The 17,914-nt window shown below is 39.0% G+C and overlaps 1 protein-coding gene across 6 annotated transcripts in view; it reads right to left on the bottom strand.

Moving 5' to 3' along the window:
• LOC122790699 (dual specificity testis-specific protein kinase 1-like) overlaps positions 1-17,914 on the bottom strand; it is a 1,196,153-nt gene that overhangs the window by 708,446 nt on the left and 469,793 nt on the right. Inside the window, exon 1 of one of the 6 annotated variants that reach the window (XM_044058242.1) lies at positions 5,350-5,445. The exons of the other annotated variants lie outside the window; for them this stretch is intronic. Within the exon in view, the coding sequence (XP_043914177.1) occupies positions 5,350-5,393 (44 nt within the window). The 5' untranslated portion in view covers positions 5,394-5,445. Of the gene's footprint in view, positions 1-5,349; positions 5,446-17,914 lie in introns of those variants that run through there. 6 annotated transcript variants of the gene reach the window in all.

The following is a 17,914-nucleotide window of genomic DNA, read 5'->3' as shown; positions in this document are numbered from 1 at the left end:
CATACAAGGCCATGTCAAACCCTGAAGAAATCCCAATCCCTCAGAGCCACACGCTCCAGGGATCTAAACCTTGTCATCACAATGAACAAAACGTGCTGGAGGGATAGGTTCCTGACCCAGAGACGACTCATAGTCTGGAATAGACTGCCCATACATGTCAAGCAGAGCACTTCCTTGGCCCTCTTCAAAAGGAACCTTGACAATTGGCTGGGAGATAGGAAATTCACCCCAGGCATCATGTCAGTCACCCTGCTAGACAGGGGTCCAGGGAAGTAAATATTGTGGTAAGGAATATCCAGGGAATTGTTATGGCTAGGCTTGTATAGACTCTAGGGCTGATAGCCTAGTATCAACCTATGAACCTATGTGTAGGTTAAGAAATATTTATAACAGACTAATTGTGCAGCTAAAGGGATGGAGTGAAATCAATTAAAGCTTAAAATGTGAAGATAAAGCACTCATATGAAATAAAGAAATTATTTTATTGAAGGTAACATGAATAAAATAAACTACAGCAACTGGTCAAGCCTATATGAGTGTTACTTAGAGGGGAGAGAATGATATAACTTGGAGAGACAGCAGGATGACACCATCATGTAAGCAGTGACTGCAAAGTAATGGTTATGGCAACCAGTTACAATAACTTTGTTGACAAATAGGAAGAGTTCTATGGAAGAAATGGAAAGGATTGGTGTGATTATAAAAACTGGTTCTGTCATCCAACAACTGTCTGAATAATTCAGTCTTAGATCACTTTGAAATGAAGCATGCTGAGAGTGGAACAAGTAATGCAGGAGCTGTAAGATAGTTGTGTACAGGTCTGTAGCACATGTACCAATAAAACTCAGGGCTTCTGAGGAACTGAAAGCAAAAATATTTATCTATTTAATTAATTTTAAGTGAAATAGAATACTGGTCTGTGTAAATCATTTTTACAGGTTGAGCCTGCGAGAAAAAAAAAAAGCAAAACTTAAAATCACACAGAAAGATTGAAACAGCAGTGCGTGTCTAATGCAATGCAGTTATGATTAAATTCTATGCAAATTACAATTAAATGAGTAAAAGAGTATGGTAGGGTCAAAGATAGTTTGAAGATGTTAGACTGAAGAGTTCCGCAGAAGAAAATGAAACAGATATCCTGACCATTACTGTAATTATGAAATTAATCCAAATGTACTGTATTGTATTACTGTATCCTGAGAGATACACAACTTTATCTTTTCTTTTTTTACTTTGAAATTCTTTTTTTCAATTCCACTTGATTTTTTTTCCTATTTCCATGTAGGTTTCATTACCTGTTATTACATTCATCACTTCTACCATCTTATCATCATCTAGCCCAGTTCAATCCAGTCTAACTGCACTAGTAACAGTTCCCTCCAGCTTCTGAGTGAACATCATCAGTCTCAGACACTAAGTACAGACTCTATGAATTTGGATCGGATGAAGCCAGAGATAGCAAGCCTATAACAGATTTCATTAATGGTACCCTTCAAACAGCATCATCAACTTTACTGGTACAGGTTTGGTGATGCTCACTTTTCCTTCTACTTCATTGTGGGTCTATGTCAAAAGTTACGGCCCTCCAAATCTTTTGAGGGAAAGGGACTACGACTTCAATTACCTGTTACTGGAATTAGTGTTACACAGTGTCAGGTACAGTGTTGCACTGCAAAAAAGTTACAACATTCACACGGATTCCAAAATCAAACAGCTACTCCATAGTTCTCAGTTCTGTTATTGTTTTTAATCTAGAGTTTAACACTTCCAAGTGCTCTTACAAGATAAAACCATTACTGAAGCTCACACAACTAATTTACTTTCTTGTCATATTAAAATAATCTGGTAACACATCGAGGGATGAGAAAAATAAAACACAGCTGCAGGAAAAGGATGCAGCCCCTGTCCATGAAGCCTAGCAAGTGTTCAGCCTGAAGGCCATGGCAAATGAGTCACAGAACTAATGCAAAGCAATTTCTTTCCATTTAACAAATTCCTGAGAAATAAAACACACAATACTTAAGTGAATCATCTATCTGTGAATAAAGAGACGACAAATAACTCTATGACTAAACACAGACTGTGGATGAGAGGAAAAGTAAATGCAAGGGCCAAACACAGGACACCTCAGCATCAGTACAACGAAGTACAAGATGATGCAGCAAGTAAGGAAAAAAAGGGGGGTCAGATTACCTGCTTGGGGAGGTAAACCACTGAAAGTAGTTAAAATGTAAAGTAGTCATGGTGTAGCAACACGATATGGTCTAAAATGTGCCAGCCAGTGTGAAATGACGGCAAGAAGAGCCAGAAGATTCTCAAATACACATGAGAAGCATTAGTACTACAAAGCAGGAGGTGTTATTCTTCTGTGCAGTAAGTCAGTGAAGCCACACCTGGTGTACCAATGCAGTTCTAAGCAAGCTGACAGAATATGTGATTTATAGAGAAGGGCAATGGAATTTCGTATTATTTCTGAAAGGAATTTATGCCAGCCTGCAGGACAATGGTATTAACACTATATTTTTGTAGTTCTCCCTGTTAGACACCGATCAGAAATTTAATCTCTGACAGTGTAACTTGCTGAAGTCAGTCAAGAGCTATAAAGCACACATGCAGCTATAAGGAAATGATTTTAAGAAAAACATGTTGGAGAAATAAAAGATGAGGGACCAGTTACACTGCACCCCTACTTAAATAGAAAACTACTTCTATTTTTACCAGTGAAGTGTTGCTGTTACCCATATAACTTAAAATCATGCAATATTACAATTTGTTTGAAGCTGCTGATGAAGTCCATGAAGTGTCTGCTGTCAGGCAAAGATGCTTATTTAAGACAATAAGAGGAATAGTGTATAACATTGCTATGCATAGCCAGCCTTAGGCATAGGCCAACTAGGCGGCCACCTAGGGTGTCGCTCTAGCAGGGGTACCTTTCCAGTATTTATTTGCTGTAAGTAAACCAGGCTGGGGGCACTGAGTGGTGTAGTGGGGGGCACTGTGGAATCCTTTTGCCTAGGGCACCAGTTGACCTAAGGCCGCTCCTGTTGCTATGACCTACAACCTTGAATAAATAACAAAAAAACTACCATTCAGCTCCTTTGGAATGCAATTTAATGGACTGTGAAATACTGTTCAGAAGTCTGCAATTAGCAAAAATTAGATTAAGCTAGAAAAAACCCAAAACACTGATACTGTTTTACAGACAAAAAGGTCAGCATTATGAAGACACAATATGCATTGTGCCAGGAATACAGATAAAATGACAAACTAAACCATATTAAGCTGGCTGTGTAGTTTCCCAAGTGACCAGGGTTTGATTAGATTGTCACTGAAAAGGTAGTCATGGAGGGGAAAGAGTGAAAGGACGTGACATTCTTGTTTCTCTCAGGAGGAGGAGGAGGTTCTTCCACATTTCAGGGTACAGTGGGTGGTACCATCTTACTGGTGTAGACCATAGTGCTTTCCACTGATGCCGTGGAGGTGCAGTAGTGTGGCATAGCATGGAACAGCCCTTGCAGAACTGAGAGGATGGCCTATGCCATCAGCCCACTGCATACCTGTCCTCTATACATTGCCAGGTACATGCATTAGGGCTAGTAAACTAATCAGAAAACCTCAAACCACAACTAATACCCTTATTGTGGAGATTGGGAGCAGATAGGCCAAATGGCCATGAAGGGTGTTGATGACTGATAGACAATGGGACCAAAGAGCACAAAAAAAATTTAAAGAAAAACTAAAATCATATCACTGTCTATCAGGCTATATTAGGTTGTAACAAATTGCAAAACAATACTAAGCATTTAGAGTATCACTAAGGCATTAATACTGCAGAGAAAATATGATTAAATATATATTTTTCAGTTTCGTGATTGAGTTTTCCTTTAATATATGAAACCTGAAAACAAGGAGGGACAGGGAAACATGAAGGAATCATTTAAATACCTTGGTGCTGCGGTAGTGTTGTCGCCTCACAGCAAGACGTTGTCGCGTTCAATTCTCAGTTAGAGCGTCTTCTGTGTGGAGGCATGTGTGAATGGGCGTGCCTTCATTGAAGGTTGTGCGTCAGGGCTGGTAACTCGGCACGTAAAAATCCACTACCAAACATTAGCGGACTGGAGTTCCGCTGTGGCGACTCCTAACCGGGATAAGCCGAAAGACACAACAACAACAATAGGAATTAAAGTATAGATGGGTAACATTTTTCAGTAGGTAAAATGTCCAACAACAGAGACATAAAAGGAAGAAAGAAGACAAATGGTTTAACTTTGATATTGTTAGGATGTATTTTTAAATAGGTAAGGTTGTACTTTACAGAATAATCTTTCTGAAGCGGTAGTGGATTCAAAAACAGTGACCAAATTCAAGAATTCAGAGAGAAATGTATAAAGAAACCTCAACAAGTCTTAGAAGGAAGCAGTGTAAAGGTGAACAGGAATCTACATGTTATTTTGGGTTGGAATGTCAGCTATGTGGGTCAAGAAGTCCTTATCTGCAATATGTTTCTGTGATGTGCAGTAGTTAACAGCAGTGCAGTACTTTTTCAACAAGAAACATCTTTATTGAATTATCACTTATGACATAGGCAATCATACATTTATATAATGAAAAAACATATTGGCATATTTTCAGTTGCAAACATTGTACATCAATTATAATCTTATATAAAGTCATTGCCAGTCAAACATTTCAATAGCTCATTCAGTTCCAGCCTTCCCTTAAACTTCATTCTTCCTCCAAAACATTATTCTGCTTGTATTGTTCCCACAATTCCCATTTTTTCTAAGTAATTTGCTCTTACCCTTTTCTAAAGATCCAACTTCCAGTTATTTTGTCTCTGTTACTATATACACTACTTCTAGTACGTTTGGTTTAGACTTTGATTTCCATTTTCTTGTAACTGCTTTTTTGGCAGCCACCAGAATTAAACTCAGCAAAGCCTTACTATGTCTAGGCAATTCAGATCTTGTAACATAGCTAAAAAAAATTTCCTTAGTTACATCAGTTTGCTCACCCAGTATTTCTGACAGAGTGCTCTGCTTTGAAGTCTGCTAACTCATTACACTCCCAAACAATGAATTCCCAAATACCAATAGCAGTGCAGTACTGAGCTGCATTTGGTAGAGAGTACAAAATAAACATTCCTAGGCCTGTGTGAAAATTAACATACCCCTTTTCTGTGTTTCTGAAATGTATGTAGAAATTTATCGTGTTATATGTTGTACAGAATCTCATACCTTCTGAGTGATTCATATATTTTCTAAGGAGGCTGGTAAAAGTATTTAAAAGCAAGGCACAGACTATCTGTATGCTAAGGCACAAAACAGATCACTGTAGCGCAGAATGTACCTGATTTGTACTACAGAAGCTCTAGTTTTCAAAGTGTAAGACATTGAAGACCACTCCTGTTGTATTATAGACAAAGCTCAGCTTCTAGAGCTCATTCATCTGGTTTTATGGCTCATGTGGTTTTACAAACAAATGCAATGCAAGACTCATTTCCTGAGTGTGCAGTGCCTGCTGGTTCTTAATGACACAGGCTCGGCTGAGTGAAGACCCACCCTCTCAAGTGGGTGGCGGCTGCTGTCTGTTATAGTAATTGCATCCATTGACCTATGACAGGGGACTCATTTAGACAAGTTTCCACTTAGAAAAACAAGAAAAGGAGAGCAAATCTGTATATGAGATCCACCATCTGCAGGGAGGGGTCCTCGACAGGGATTTGCGGCTGGTGCATTAACATAAAGAAAAACTGGAGCCAGTACTATTCATTTTGCTTCATCAGAAACAGATAAAAAATCTCCCCAAACACTCGAGTTTATGATGCAACTCTTTCCCCAGTGCTAACTCCATAAAAGAGACGAGACATATCACTACATTTGTATCACTTAAGTGAAGTACTAAGGGCAGTACAAAATTATATGCTTAAGCATTTATAGAGCATTTTCTATAGTTAGCACAGGATATGGCTTACTTAGACACATCTCAGTAGGACAGACTTGAACTAAAGGACAGTATAGAGCTCACCAGATTTTGAAAAAGTACAAGCTGCCAATGAGATCTAAGCTCATGGTGAAGACACAACTAATATACAAGGAAGGGACTGTCCAGCAGTGGAGACATAAGTGACCATGGCATGCCCTGCATATGTCTGTAGTTGTCACAGCAGTACAGTGACAATGTAAGATAGAAGAGTGCTATGATTGCTTTGACAACATGAGTGTCTTGCTTACACTTATTCTAACTAGTGCATTTATTGTGAGAGTTTTGTTTTACTTTATTAATGCACATGAGAGACAGTACTCAAGGTAAATGTAATAAATATTAAAATCACACATGGATTCTAATTTTTTTTTAAGGACAGCTCAGTTCAAAAAGCACTTGACTCCAAAGCAAAAACAACAAAAACATGAAAACAGCAATTTCTATTATAAGTATACAATCAAACAAAAGAAGTTGGGCTTTGGATATGAACTTCAGGCACAGTAACTGTATAAAGCATCAAATGCATATGTGTTTGTGCGAGTATGTGTATATGTGTGTGTGCATTGCATGCACTGACAACTAAAGTTACAGAAAGTAGGATTTAAAAAAATAAGCTGCTATATGAAAAAAAATGAAAGAGGAAATTCAGTATGTAAGCTGGAAGAATAGAAAGGCAGCATTTTTTTTCAAATATCTTTATTTTGGCTCATCATCAGCAAAGCACAATTCATCTCTGTCTTCCAGGAAGGGAATTCCACAACAATGAAGGCTGGAAAGGTTCTGTCTTGTGCTAAGGATTTAGTGTCACTGAAGGGGATACTGTGGAAGAACTCGTTGACACTGCTCAGAAAATATCCATGTGCTCTAGTGCTGCAGGAAATAAATGACATACAGCACTGACTGAGGCAATAAACAGCAAAGTCAGACACTTAGGTTTTAATATTGCAATTCTCACCTACAAGGTGTGTGATAATAAACAACTCTCTTATATCCCTAGGGTAGCCCGTGCTTAAGAAACAGTGGTATGTGCACCTATCTGGTTTCCAAAATAAAAAGGGTGAATAAATGCAGACAAATGTTCCACTGGTTGCAGCCTTCAGACTGCTGCAGAATGACAACAGGACACCTCCTCAAAAGAGGACATCATCATACCTACCAAATTCTATAGCCTAGCACAGTTGCCTTATGTTCCTAGTATTTCTAGGCTTAAGTGCAAGCACTGTATACGCTTGACCTGTAAATGGAACCTTAGTGCCATGCAAAGTAGCTAATGCAAAATTATTTCTAATTGCATATGTAAAATGTGTGCTCCTTAGCAACAATAACCTTGCATACTAACTTCTAAAGAGGAACACTACCAGAGAAGCTGTAACCACTGAACTGTGTAACATCTGCAGAAAAAAAAACAACTGTTTATTATTTGATTAAATGACAGAAAATGATTGGCTTCATTTTTGTGGATGAATCAGACTATGGACACGTAAGGAAAAAGATGAAAAAGGCTCTCAGCTTGTCTCTCTAAGAAGCAAATCTAAAGGACAAAGTAGGGGGTAGAGAGGAGTTGAAGAAATACAATTAATACAGAATTTTATTTTATGATGAGCTGAGATTATATGGTAAGGGCATGCAACACACTATCAAAAATATATTTTATGTACTGTAATGTTCACAACCAGCTATCTGTGCTGTCCAGGGTGCAATGCACGTGGGAAAGAAATCAAAGAATTACAGAGCACCATCTAGTCTTCTGTTTGTCAGGTTTATTATAAGTGGTAAAAGACTTTATATCTCTTGACATATACAGATTAGAATATGCCACATTGCTGAGGGCAAGTGCAGACTGGTATAGTACCTTTTGTACATCAGCAGCAGAATAGAACTGGGGGGGGGTCTCGTGTTCTAGTTAACAACACATTTTCTGTGGTAGTTTTACCAGTTCTTCTTGTTCTGCCATTTAGCAATGCCCTCTGGTTAGGAAAATCTGATTTACTGCCAACAATAACTGCCACAGAAATGCACAAATATGAAAAACAGTAAAAAAGAAGAGAATGCCTACTAAGTCCCTTTAATTCAAAATGCTTATTTATTTATATATGCATTTATTTGTGTATTAGTTAATAAGATAAGTGCAATAATCCAAAGAATATTTTTCACTCATGGCCAAGGCCCAATGGCACAAACAATATCTGTTATACAATAGTTAAGTGATTACACAGTGTCTTACAATAATTCTCAACAAAGCCCAAAATAATAGTGGGATAAAAGCCCAAAATCAAGCTCAGATTTTAACTATTGTTCTTGTAAACTTAGAAATTTGATAGCATAACAGCTTTTGCATTATTGCATTAATATGGATTTTCTGAAAGAATCTTCAATAACTTGTCAGAAAATCACAAATTTCAAGAAGAGCAAACTAAAAATTAAAAGTCTTTTGGCTTTTCCCAGTTAGCGGTCGCCACAGCGGAACTCCGGTCCGCTAATGACTGGCACTGGATTTTTACAGTGCCGAGTTGTCAGCCCGACGCCCAACCTTCAACGAAGGCACACCCATTCACACACACACCTACCTGCATGTCTTTAAATGTCATTCAACCGCAGGGAGGACATGCAGACTCCACACAAAAGGTGCTCCAGCCAGGAATTGAACAGGAGAACTTCTTGCTGTGAAGCAACAACGTTAACCACTGCACCAGTGCAGCTAAGAGCAAGAGCAAACCAAAAATATGAGGCCAAAATCTGGACATTTGAGAGATGTGTACTGTGTTACAGGTGTGTACATAGAGAAGTAATACTAGTTGCAGAAGTGAACACATTAGCACACCATTATAACTTTTTTTTCTGAATAATCAGCAGCTATACCACAGGTAAGCAATAAAGGTAGGGCTATCTGTAAAGAAGAGCTACTCTTAAAGCAAACTACAAAATGATAGCAAACATTCAAATATTCCATACAGTCAGTTAGCAGCAGAGGTCAACCACAACATAATCAGCAGCAGTGGTAATCTAAATCATAATCAATAGCAGTGATCATTCCCAGCATAATCAGTAGAGGCAGTCTTCTATGGCAAAATCAATAACAGGGGCCATTCACAGCACAATCAGTAGCAGATGCTATCTACAGCATAATTAATAGCAGCCATTGTCCATAGCATAATCAGTAGCAGTTGCTGTCTGCAGCATAATTAGTAGCAGACATTGTCTACAGCATAATCAGTAGCAGCTGCTGTCTGCAGCACAGCATAATCAGTAGCAGCTGCTGTCTGCAGCATAAGAAACAGCAGGTGTTGTCTACAGCATAATCAGTAGCAGCAGTCATCTGCAGCATGATTGGTAGCAGCAGTCAATTGTGGCATAATCAGTAGCAGCTGCAGTCTATTGCATAATCCGTAGCAGCAGTCATCTGCATCAGAATTGGTAACAGCAATCATCTGCAGAATAATCAGTAGCAGACATTATCTACAGCATAATCAGTAGCAGCAGTCATCTGCAGCATGATTGGTAGCAACAGTCAATTGTGGCATAATTAGTAGCAGCTGCAGTATATTGCATAATCTGTAGCAGCAGTCATCTGCGTCAGAATTGGTAACAGCAATCATCTGCAGAATAATCAGTAGCAGACATTATCTACAGCATAATCAGTAGCAGCTGCTGTTTGCAGCATAATTAATAGCAGCCATCATCTACAGCATAATCAGTAGCAGCTGCTGTCTCAGCATAATTAGTAGCAGCCATCATCTGCAGCATAATCAGTAGCAGCTGCTGCCTCAGCATAATTAGTAGCAGCCATCATCTGCAGCATAATCTGTAACAGCTGTTGTCTGCCGAATAATCAGTAGCAGCCATCATCTGCAGCATAATCAGTAGCAGCCATCATCTGCAGCATAATCAGTAGCAGCTGCTGTCTGCAGCATAATTAGTAGCAGCTATCATCTGCAGCATAATCAGTAGCAGCTGCTGTCTGCAGCATAATTAGTTGCAGGCATCATCTGCAGCATAATTAGTAGTAGTAGTCATCTACAGTACAATTGGTAGCAGAGGTGACCAACAGTGTAATTAGTGACCATGTTCATCTAAAATGTAATCAGTAGCTGTGATTATCTACAATGCAATCAATAGCCATGGTTATCCCCAGAGTAATCTACTTGGAGTGGTCAATTAATGTATAATCTGTAGCTGCTGTCTTCTTCTTCTTCTTTCGGCTTTTCCCGGTTAGGGGTCACCACAGCGGATCACCGTCCGCTCATGATTGGCAGTGGAGTTTTACAGTATCGAGTTGCCAGCCTGGTGCCCAACCTTCCACAGAAGGCACACACATGCACACACTCACACCTAGGGCCAATTTAGTGTTTCCAATCCACCTACTGCATGTCTTTGGGATATGGGAGGAAAACGGATCGCCCGGAGGAAACCCACGTGACCACAGGGAGGACATGCAGACTCTGCACAGAAGGCACCCCAGCCAAGGATCGAACCGGAAAACCTCTTGCTGTGAGATGGCAATGCTAACCGCTGCACTACCGTGGCCGCCCAATCTGTAGCTGCTGTCATTTGCAATATTCTCAATGGTCATGGCCATTTACAGTATAATAAATAGCAGTCATTTATAGTGTAATCATTAACTATTGTCGGCTCCGATGTAATCAATAGCCATGGTCATCCATAGTGTAGTCAGTAGCTGTGGTCCTCTAAAACATAATCAGTAGTGTAAGCAGTAACAGTGGTAATCAACAGTATAATCAGTAGCTGTGCCCAACATGTTTGTCCACTCTAGAGTTTACCATCATAAAAAGGCATCCATTTGACTTAACACATGAGGCCAGTGTACTGGCCAAAATGTGTAGTAGTCAGAGTTGTGGGTGAGGGGGTGTTGCCCCTAGTATTTGCACAGTTACTTGTCCAGGAAATACTTGTTACTCTTGAACTTAGAAACACTGACATGATCATCGAGCCAAAGGACATAGCAAATGTACTTGCATCAAAATTAGTACATACTTCATAATAAACAGATACATGTGCGAAGGTGGATGGGAATGTATTCCAAAGACAGGTGGGATGCCTCATTTCATTAGGCTTTGTTATAAGGTGATATTTCAGGTACGGGCAAAAGCAGTTGATGATGTGAAATAAACGAAGTCAGAAGCCTTTGCAGTGAGTGTAGTCTGTCACTTTTAGTAGCAGAAGCATTAGCTGTTATTGCCATGCCATATTCGGACCAAGCACCTACCATTCCCAGGCCTACTATCTTGGGAGCTTTATGTGGGAGAAGACTAGAAATACATCCACAAGCCCTCAGCTTCTGTGTGCACATGGTGGCAATGCTCTTCAGGTGGTGTGAGGATATCAGGTAAAGTGAGAATATCACAGGAAAGGCCTACATGCTTACAGGAATGAACAACTGAACCATGTGAAACATAATACTGAGGAGAAGGGGGTGCTGAGTGTACCAATTACAGGTGGTTAGAGAGCTGCTTGTTTTGGAAAAGTTTACTAAGATTTGGTCAAAGTAGTAATGGGGTATCGTTTGATCTCCTGAGAAAACTGAATGGACATAATCTATGGATATAACATTTTAGCAGTAAATACTGAAGATAATGCAAGGCACAGGACAGAAAATTAATATATCCTTCATAATAACCAATGACTGTGTCACAGTGCTACAGAGGCAAGAGGGAGACATAATTGACATAACTACGGATATAATAACTACTGCATCCACTAAAATGAAAAGCAAGTTCCATATGACTAGACAATACATCTGGTAGTTTCCTGCACATAATCAAGGAAAACCTATCTAAACACCTATCAGTTGTGTTAAACAAAATGTATGATGTAGACAAACCTCTAATCTCTGCTGAGTACCAATGGCACTGATTCACAGATGGAGAAGGTTGCAACAGACCCAAACAATTTTAAACTCATTAGCCTGAAAACTTTTCTGTGGAAACTCATGGACATAACCAAAATGGGACCTTTTCAGAATGTCACGGAGTACCTACTTCTATTAGACATTGAATAGAATGGCTTTGTTGAGTGGACAGCTTACCTTTCAAGTTTTGCAGCATTTTGTGAAAAGGCAACAGCAGCAGTTGACAAATGAATGATAATGCATGCTGCTTACCTTGGATTTGTAAAACAAATTCAATACCATCCCATATAATGTAATAACTGACAAACTAAAAGCATTAAATGTCAATCAACACACAATTTAATGGATACTATACTGAGTAAGCAACAAGAAACAGCAAGACAGAGTAATAATGTCATACATAATTTTCAGCATGAGTAAATGTCATATCATGGGACTTGGCAAAAAGGAAAACAGTTACAATTATAAAATGCAAATGACAAAATACCATCATTAAATATCGATGGATAAAGATACATAACAGATTAGATTTTGCTGTATCTACCAACGTAAAAAAAATACGAACATCTAATTCTTAAGGACATGACTGGTCACACCTGAGTGACCAGTGTATCACTTTAAATTTCTCTGATATGACCTATTACTGAATCCAGTGTTGTAATCTCTAGCGAAATGTATTCTTTAATAGACAAATCATAAGGTTAGAAAATTAATATTTTAGAAAGGCTTTAAGAATTCTCATTATATTCTGTTTCCTGTAGGTTACTTAGAAATGATATGCTCCTGGTTTGTAAGACAAAGTCTAATCCAGGGGCATTTTGAAAAGTTGTGCTTGGAGTGCAACACTGTGGGTGCTGACTTTGGATCTGTGAATCTAATACTAAAACATATATGAGGAATAGAAAAAGACTTGACAGTCATATTATGCAGCATTTTAGAGGATTATGAGTTAACCTACAATCAGAAGAACTTAATAATTAATTTTAACCAATATATACATCTACACACACACACACACACACACACACACACACACACACACACGCACGCACGCACACACGCACATGGAAGAAAACTATTAACACAAAGTAATGGTAGTCAAGTTTCATGAAAGCCAGTAAGTCATGTACTTAGAATTAACTTAACATTTTGGCATGAAGGAGTACTAGTTATTAATGCCACCCTAACCTCATGAAACACTCTGGAACGTTCTGAAAACATGACAGCCTGTAGCCTTAATACTTTTCTAGCTGATGTAACTGCTACAACTAAATCTCTTTTCAAAGACAATACATAACAAACAAACAAACAAACAAAGTAAATACTCAAATCAATAAATAAAGGAAAAGAAAAGCTAGGTCTAAATGGTCTTAGGAATAAATATTTTTGTAGGATTAAGGCTAAGTACTCCCTTCAAGAACATTTTTATAATTGCTCTAGAGGGATAACATAAGGTTCTCTCAAACAGTAAAAGACAAGGCAAAACTTGTTGAAAGGAAAGAACAAACTTATACCCAGAAAGTGAGAAAGGTAATTTACACTATGGATCTGTAACTAAATAGGTGCTATTCTTTTGCCCCCACATCATGGCCTGACTGCTAGTCATTGTCTGAGTGGAGTTTGCATGTTCTCCCCATGTCGGTGTGGAGTATCTATCAAAAAACAAAACAAAAAAAAAATCCCATGTGATTTCACCTCAAGGATGGTGGTACTAAGTTCAAATCTAACCTTCCCAGTTGAAATTGAGCAGTATGCCAAAACAGTGCAACCAAAATCAAATGGAGCTGTTGGCAGCAGCACAGACTGTAGGTGGTGTCTATCAGGGGAAGAGGTAGACCAACCACCTTGCACATCTGTAGTTTGCATTAACCTCCAGCTAGACAAACATGGATCGCAGACTGCCATACGGGACTGGCCACAACAAAAATGGGTACCAGTATTTACTGCTGCAGGGCAGGTTGGGGACATTGTCTACTGTGACCTATATCAGGGACCCATGCTCATAGTGGCCATTCATCATCATTAACCCCCTTTTTCCTATTTTCTTTCTACATGGGGTTGGGGTGTTGTGTTTACTGCCACCATCTCTCTTGATTCAATACCACACTCCTGCCTTCTTTGATACTCATGCCTGACAGCTGCAGCTCTTCTATCATGCAATCCATCTCATTGCTGAATTCCCTTGTTTCCTCTTATCTTCTTCCTGTCTGTCTCAAATCTTATTCACCAGATTGTCTTCTGCTTTTCTGTACATTTGCCCAAACCACTGTAATCTACTCTCTTTGACTTTTTTTTCTGCCATTGGAGCTACTGCTCTTATGTCCTCATTTCTTCATCTGTCCCACAGTGGGCATCCTACCACCCTTCTCAGGTACGTCATTTCCATCACCTCTAGCTTCCTCATCTCCGTTGCTTTACTGCCCAGGTTTCTGTACCATACAGTAGTACTGGTCACACCACTGTCTTGTACACTTTACTTTTCAGTGTCTTTGGCATTTTTCTGTCTTACTCTACACCTGACACTCTATGCCAGTTGGCTGCAGCCCCTCTGATTCTAGCTTTGACCCCTTCAATCACACTTCTGAGTTGTGGGTAGCAGCACAGACTCTACATGGTGCTCTATAAGGGAAGAGTTGTATAGACCGACTGCTTTGGGCATCTACTGTGGTTTGCAGTATTCTCAAGATAGGAGAACAAGGATCACAGACTGAACATGGTGGCAAGGCTAGCTACTTGATGGTGTAAAATATGGCTCTAGGTGAGTCGCTCATATTGATTAATTTCACCTTCTGGCCATTGTGTGCCAGTATAAAGCCTAGCAGACATTAAGCTACTTGCCAGATGGTGTCCATTTGCCCAGCCTGGATTACCTGGGAAAGCTCTTGTTGGCTAAAGTTGGAATTAAAACCAATCAACCTCCTAAATATTAACTAAGGGTTGTTACACCAAATATAGGTTCACTGACAGGACACTGCTTGGTAGTGAATGACATGGTGGTAAGGGGGAGACTGGACATCCTGTGTAACCAAGAGAAAAGGAGACTTGTCACTTATGTTGGAGTGTGCAGTCTACTACTCAGGGGAAGGACAGAGAAGAGATGGTGTGAGCGTTGCCGTGAGGGATGTCATTATAATTAGTGGCAAACTTACAGCTCTAAAGTCAACAGAGATTTGGATGAAAACATGGAAACTGAATGGAGTGAAAGCACAGGCATTCAAGGAAATACAAATAAACTAAATGGCTCAGAGGGCAGAGAGGTGCAGAATAGCAAAACCAACTGAAAAAAGAAAGCTGCACCAAACTTACATACCCACTACATTTATTAGCAAAAAGAATAAAAAGTAAGATAACATTTGTGCATTCACGACTGCTCTTGTCGCTTCGTCAGACTGGACTGATGAAGCGACAAGAGCAGTCATGAAAGTGCTAACGTTATCTTACTTTTTATTCTTTTTGCTAATAAACGTAGTGGTTGTGTAAATTTGGTGCAGCTTTCTTTTTTCAGTTTATTCAAGGAAATACCCAGGACTCTAGTAACAGAGGAAATAGGTGGAGTCAGGAAAGGACAGTAGCATCTCAAAACCGCATGTGTGAAGACTGAAGAACAGAGATGTGGCCAAGCTATGGAATCAAGATACATAAGGAAAGCTGGTGGGATAATGCAAAAGTCCAGGAAGGTATCAAAAGAAAGGAGAAGTGCAGAAGGAAGTGGGAGACAGAAAAAAAGGCCAACTAGGTTAAGAAGGAATATTGATCAGCTAACAAAGAGTCTACAAGACATAGCTCTCAACCTTTTAGCACAAAAAAATCTGGATCTGGACAAAGCCAAAAATAATGGGGGGGGGGGGGGGCAAAGACCAAAAAATATGGACAAATTTTAAGTATTGCTCTAATAAAATTGCTGCAATAAAAGGTCTTGTGTTACCATGCATTTTCTGAAGGACATGGTCTGCAGTTCAAAGATCTGTCATTATTTCAGTCCTCAATTAATTCAGTCCTCACTGATTTGCCACAAAAAATCAGAAAAACTCAGATTTTATGAGAAACAAACCAAAAATATGAAGCAAAAATCTGGACATTCTGTGAAAATTTGGACAGTTGAGAGCTTCCAAGAGAGCAGTTGTAATAGCAAAGAAAAATTTATCTGATAAATTCTAACAACTTCTGGTACATGACAGAAACAAGTTCAGAGATGCTTAATTTGAGTTAGTACTAGTCTTTTAGAAGTAATAGGAAATGATGATTTACATCTACAGGTGAGACAGAACACAGAAAGGTAAAATGGGTTTGCCCAAGTGTCATGCAATATGCAAACAGTGGCAACAGTTTTTACATATTCAACAGACAAGAGAAAATATCACAGAGGTCAGTTACAGTAAAAACTGCAGCTGGAAGTAGAGAAAATGCAGATCTACAGGAGAATAAATGTAGAGAGAGAGCCAGCGAACAATCACATATATGTATAAGAGACAGTTGCTGATATATAAAAGCTGCAGTCACATTCAAACAGTGGCCATGAGATGACTGATGAACAAAATGAAAAGGGATGGAGTGGTGATGACAGAAGACAAGTACAAAAATATTATAGATTAACCAATTAGTAACACAATAGTGAAAATAGTCAGGGCACCTGCATCTTGTTTGTTACCACATAAAAAAAATCCAGGCTTGAAAAGCTGATGCACAATTTATAAACCCAAATCAAAAAGTTACATCTGCATTTCTAACTAGTCAGAAACACTAAAGCCATACTTGCAGCTCAGGTCTAAAGCACTGCAGCCTATCCAGCCACTCAGATTTAGGACACTGAAGCCACACATCTAACCAGGTCTGAAACACTATGGTCACACCTGTAACTCAAGTATGAAACAATGAAGTCACATACATAAGCAGTTCTGAAACACTGTCTCCAGAGAGGCATTAACTTGGATCTGAAACCATATTATTAACCCATATCTGACAGACATTCATAGCACAAATATGAAATACTAAGACATCACTCAGAAACTTGGGTTTGAAGCAAAAGACTCAATCCAAGTGTGAAACACAAATGTGACTGAAGCCTGACACCCACTTTTAAACCAAGTTTGAAGCCTAAGCATAAATCAGGTCTAAACACACTCAAAAATAGGTGTAAAATGTTGCAGCCACAGCCATAAACAAGGCACAGAAACATGGCTGTCACCTGGGTACAAAACACACTGTTAACTCAAATCTGAATGTATAGTTGTGGGGCATACTAACAATAACAGCATATAGTCCCATCCTATTATACTATATTGATTTGAAAAGCCGGTACTGACTTTGAATTTTTTCCACAGAAGTGGTATGTGTTCTGCTCCTTGGTGAAGCTGGGTTACAGCTGTCAGTCAATATTAACATAATCCTGCCCTCAAGAGCAGAAACGGTGGATGTCAAAGCCAGCTTCCTGATTAAAACATCTGAATCAAGAAGCATACTCAAATTATGTCAGAAATATCAGGTGGAATCCTACCCTTTGAACTATAAGTGGATACATAATAAAGACAGCTTCTGTCACTATTTCTGGCTTGACAATGGGAGAAGTTGGATCTATCAAGAGAAATCTCTATACTGTCACAACAGTGACACAGATTTAGCAATATAACCAAATATAAGTTCCCCAGGTAAGCAGTCAAAATATACAGTGCCTTAACTACAGCCTTTAAATAAAGACACCATTAGCTAAAAACTGTTCACCCAGCTGTTGATGCTTTTCTGTCCAACTCAGAAACAAAAGGAACTACTGAAAATAAATAAATAAATAAATAAATACCACCACATAATCCAAACAGAAATGAATGGTATACTGACTGTAAGGACAAGGTTATTCACTCATTTACTGACATATGCATATACATCTATCTACAGAGTTGTATGTCGAATAACGCTCACATCAACATGCATAATGTTGACACCAAATGATCAACATTATGCACACTGACACACTACTATGCATGCACCGAATCTCGGCACATGCAAAAACTAAAAAACAAATAGAGGAAAGAAAACATAATTTTTTTGCAGGATGGAAGCCCACCAGCA

The sequence above is a fragment of the Protopterus annectens genome, chromosome 16.part0 (genome assembly GCF_019279795.1).
Source record: "Protopterus annectens isolate FY-2018-M chromosome 16.part0, PAN1.0, whole genome shotgun sequence".
NCBI classification, from domain to species: Eukaryota; Metazoa; Chordata; order Ceratodontiformes; family Protopteridae; genus Protopterus; species Protopterus annectens.
The sequence above is the reverse complement of the archived record's forward strand: the minus strand, read 5'-3'. Positions and strand labels throughout refer to the sequence as shown.